This window comes from Corapipo altera, unplaced genomic scaffold (assembly GCF_003945725.1).
Source record: "Corapipo altera isolate COAL_440 unplaced genomic scaffold, ASM394572v1 59641, whole genome shotgun sequence".
NCBI classification, from domain to species: domain Eukaryota; kingdom Metazoa; phylum Chordata; class Aves; order Passeriformes; family Pipridae; genus Corapipo; species Corapipo altera.
This window is the reverse complement of record NW_020888111.1, coordinates 2507-3217: the sequence shown is the minus strand read 5'-3', so window position 1 is coordinate 3217 and position 711 is coordinate 2507. Positions and strand designations below refer to the sequence as shown.

Sequence of the window (711 nt, the reverse complement as noted above, 5' to 3'; positions counted from 1 at the left end):
CCCCCCCAGGATCCGGGGCACCGCCCACCGCAGCCCCCACGGGCTGCCCTTGGACCTGCTGGACCGGCTGCTGATCATCGCCACGGCCCCCTACGGGGACAAGGAGACCCGGCAGATCCTCAAGATCCGGTGGGACACCCCGAAAACACCCCTGGGCACCCCCAAAAACACCCCCGAGCCCTGAAATCCACCCAGACACACCCCAAAAACACCCCTGAGCCCTGAAATCCGTCCTGACACACCCCAAAAACACCCCCGAGCCCTGAAATCCACCCAGACACACCCCAAAAACACCCCCAAGCCCTGAAATCCATCCTGACACACCCCAAAAACACCCCTGAGCCCTGAAATCCATCCTGACACACCCCAAAAACACCCCCGAGCCCTGAAATCCATCCTGACACACCCCAAAAACACCCCCGAGCCCTAAAATCCACCCTGACACACCCCAAAAACACGCCTGAGCCCTGAAATCCATCCTGACACACCCCAAACCCTGCCCCCAAACACACCTGGGCACCCCAAAAACCATCGCCACGGCCCCCTACGGGGACAAGGAGACCCGGCAGATCCTCAAGATCTGGTGGGACACCCCAGAAACACCTGTGGGCACCCCCAAAAACACACTTGAACCCTCTCAGGGTCCCCCCTGACCCACTTGGGGCTCCCCCAACTCATTTTCAGGTTCCCCTGACCCATTTTTTACTCCCC

At 60.6% G+C, this 711-nt stretch overlaps 1 protein-coding gene across 1 annotated transcript in view; it reads left to right on the top strand.

Moving 5' to 3' along the window:
• Positions 1–7: 7 nt before the first annotated feature.
• Positions 8–711, top strand: part of LOC113941857 (ruvB-like 2) — a gene marked incomplete at both ends in the record, with an annotated part of 2690 nt that continues 1986 nt past the window's right edge. Inside the window, one exon of the mRNA XM_027632999.1 lies at positions 8–129. Within this exon, the coding sequence (XP_027488800.1) occupies positions 8–129 (122 nt within the window). The remainder of the gene's footprint in view (positions 130–711) is intronic.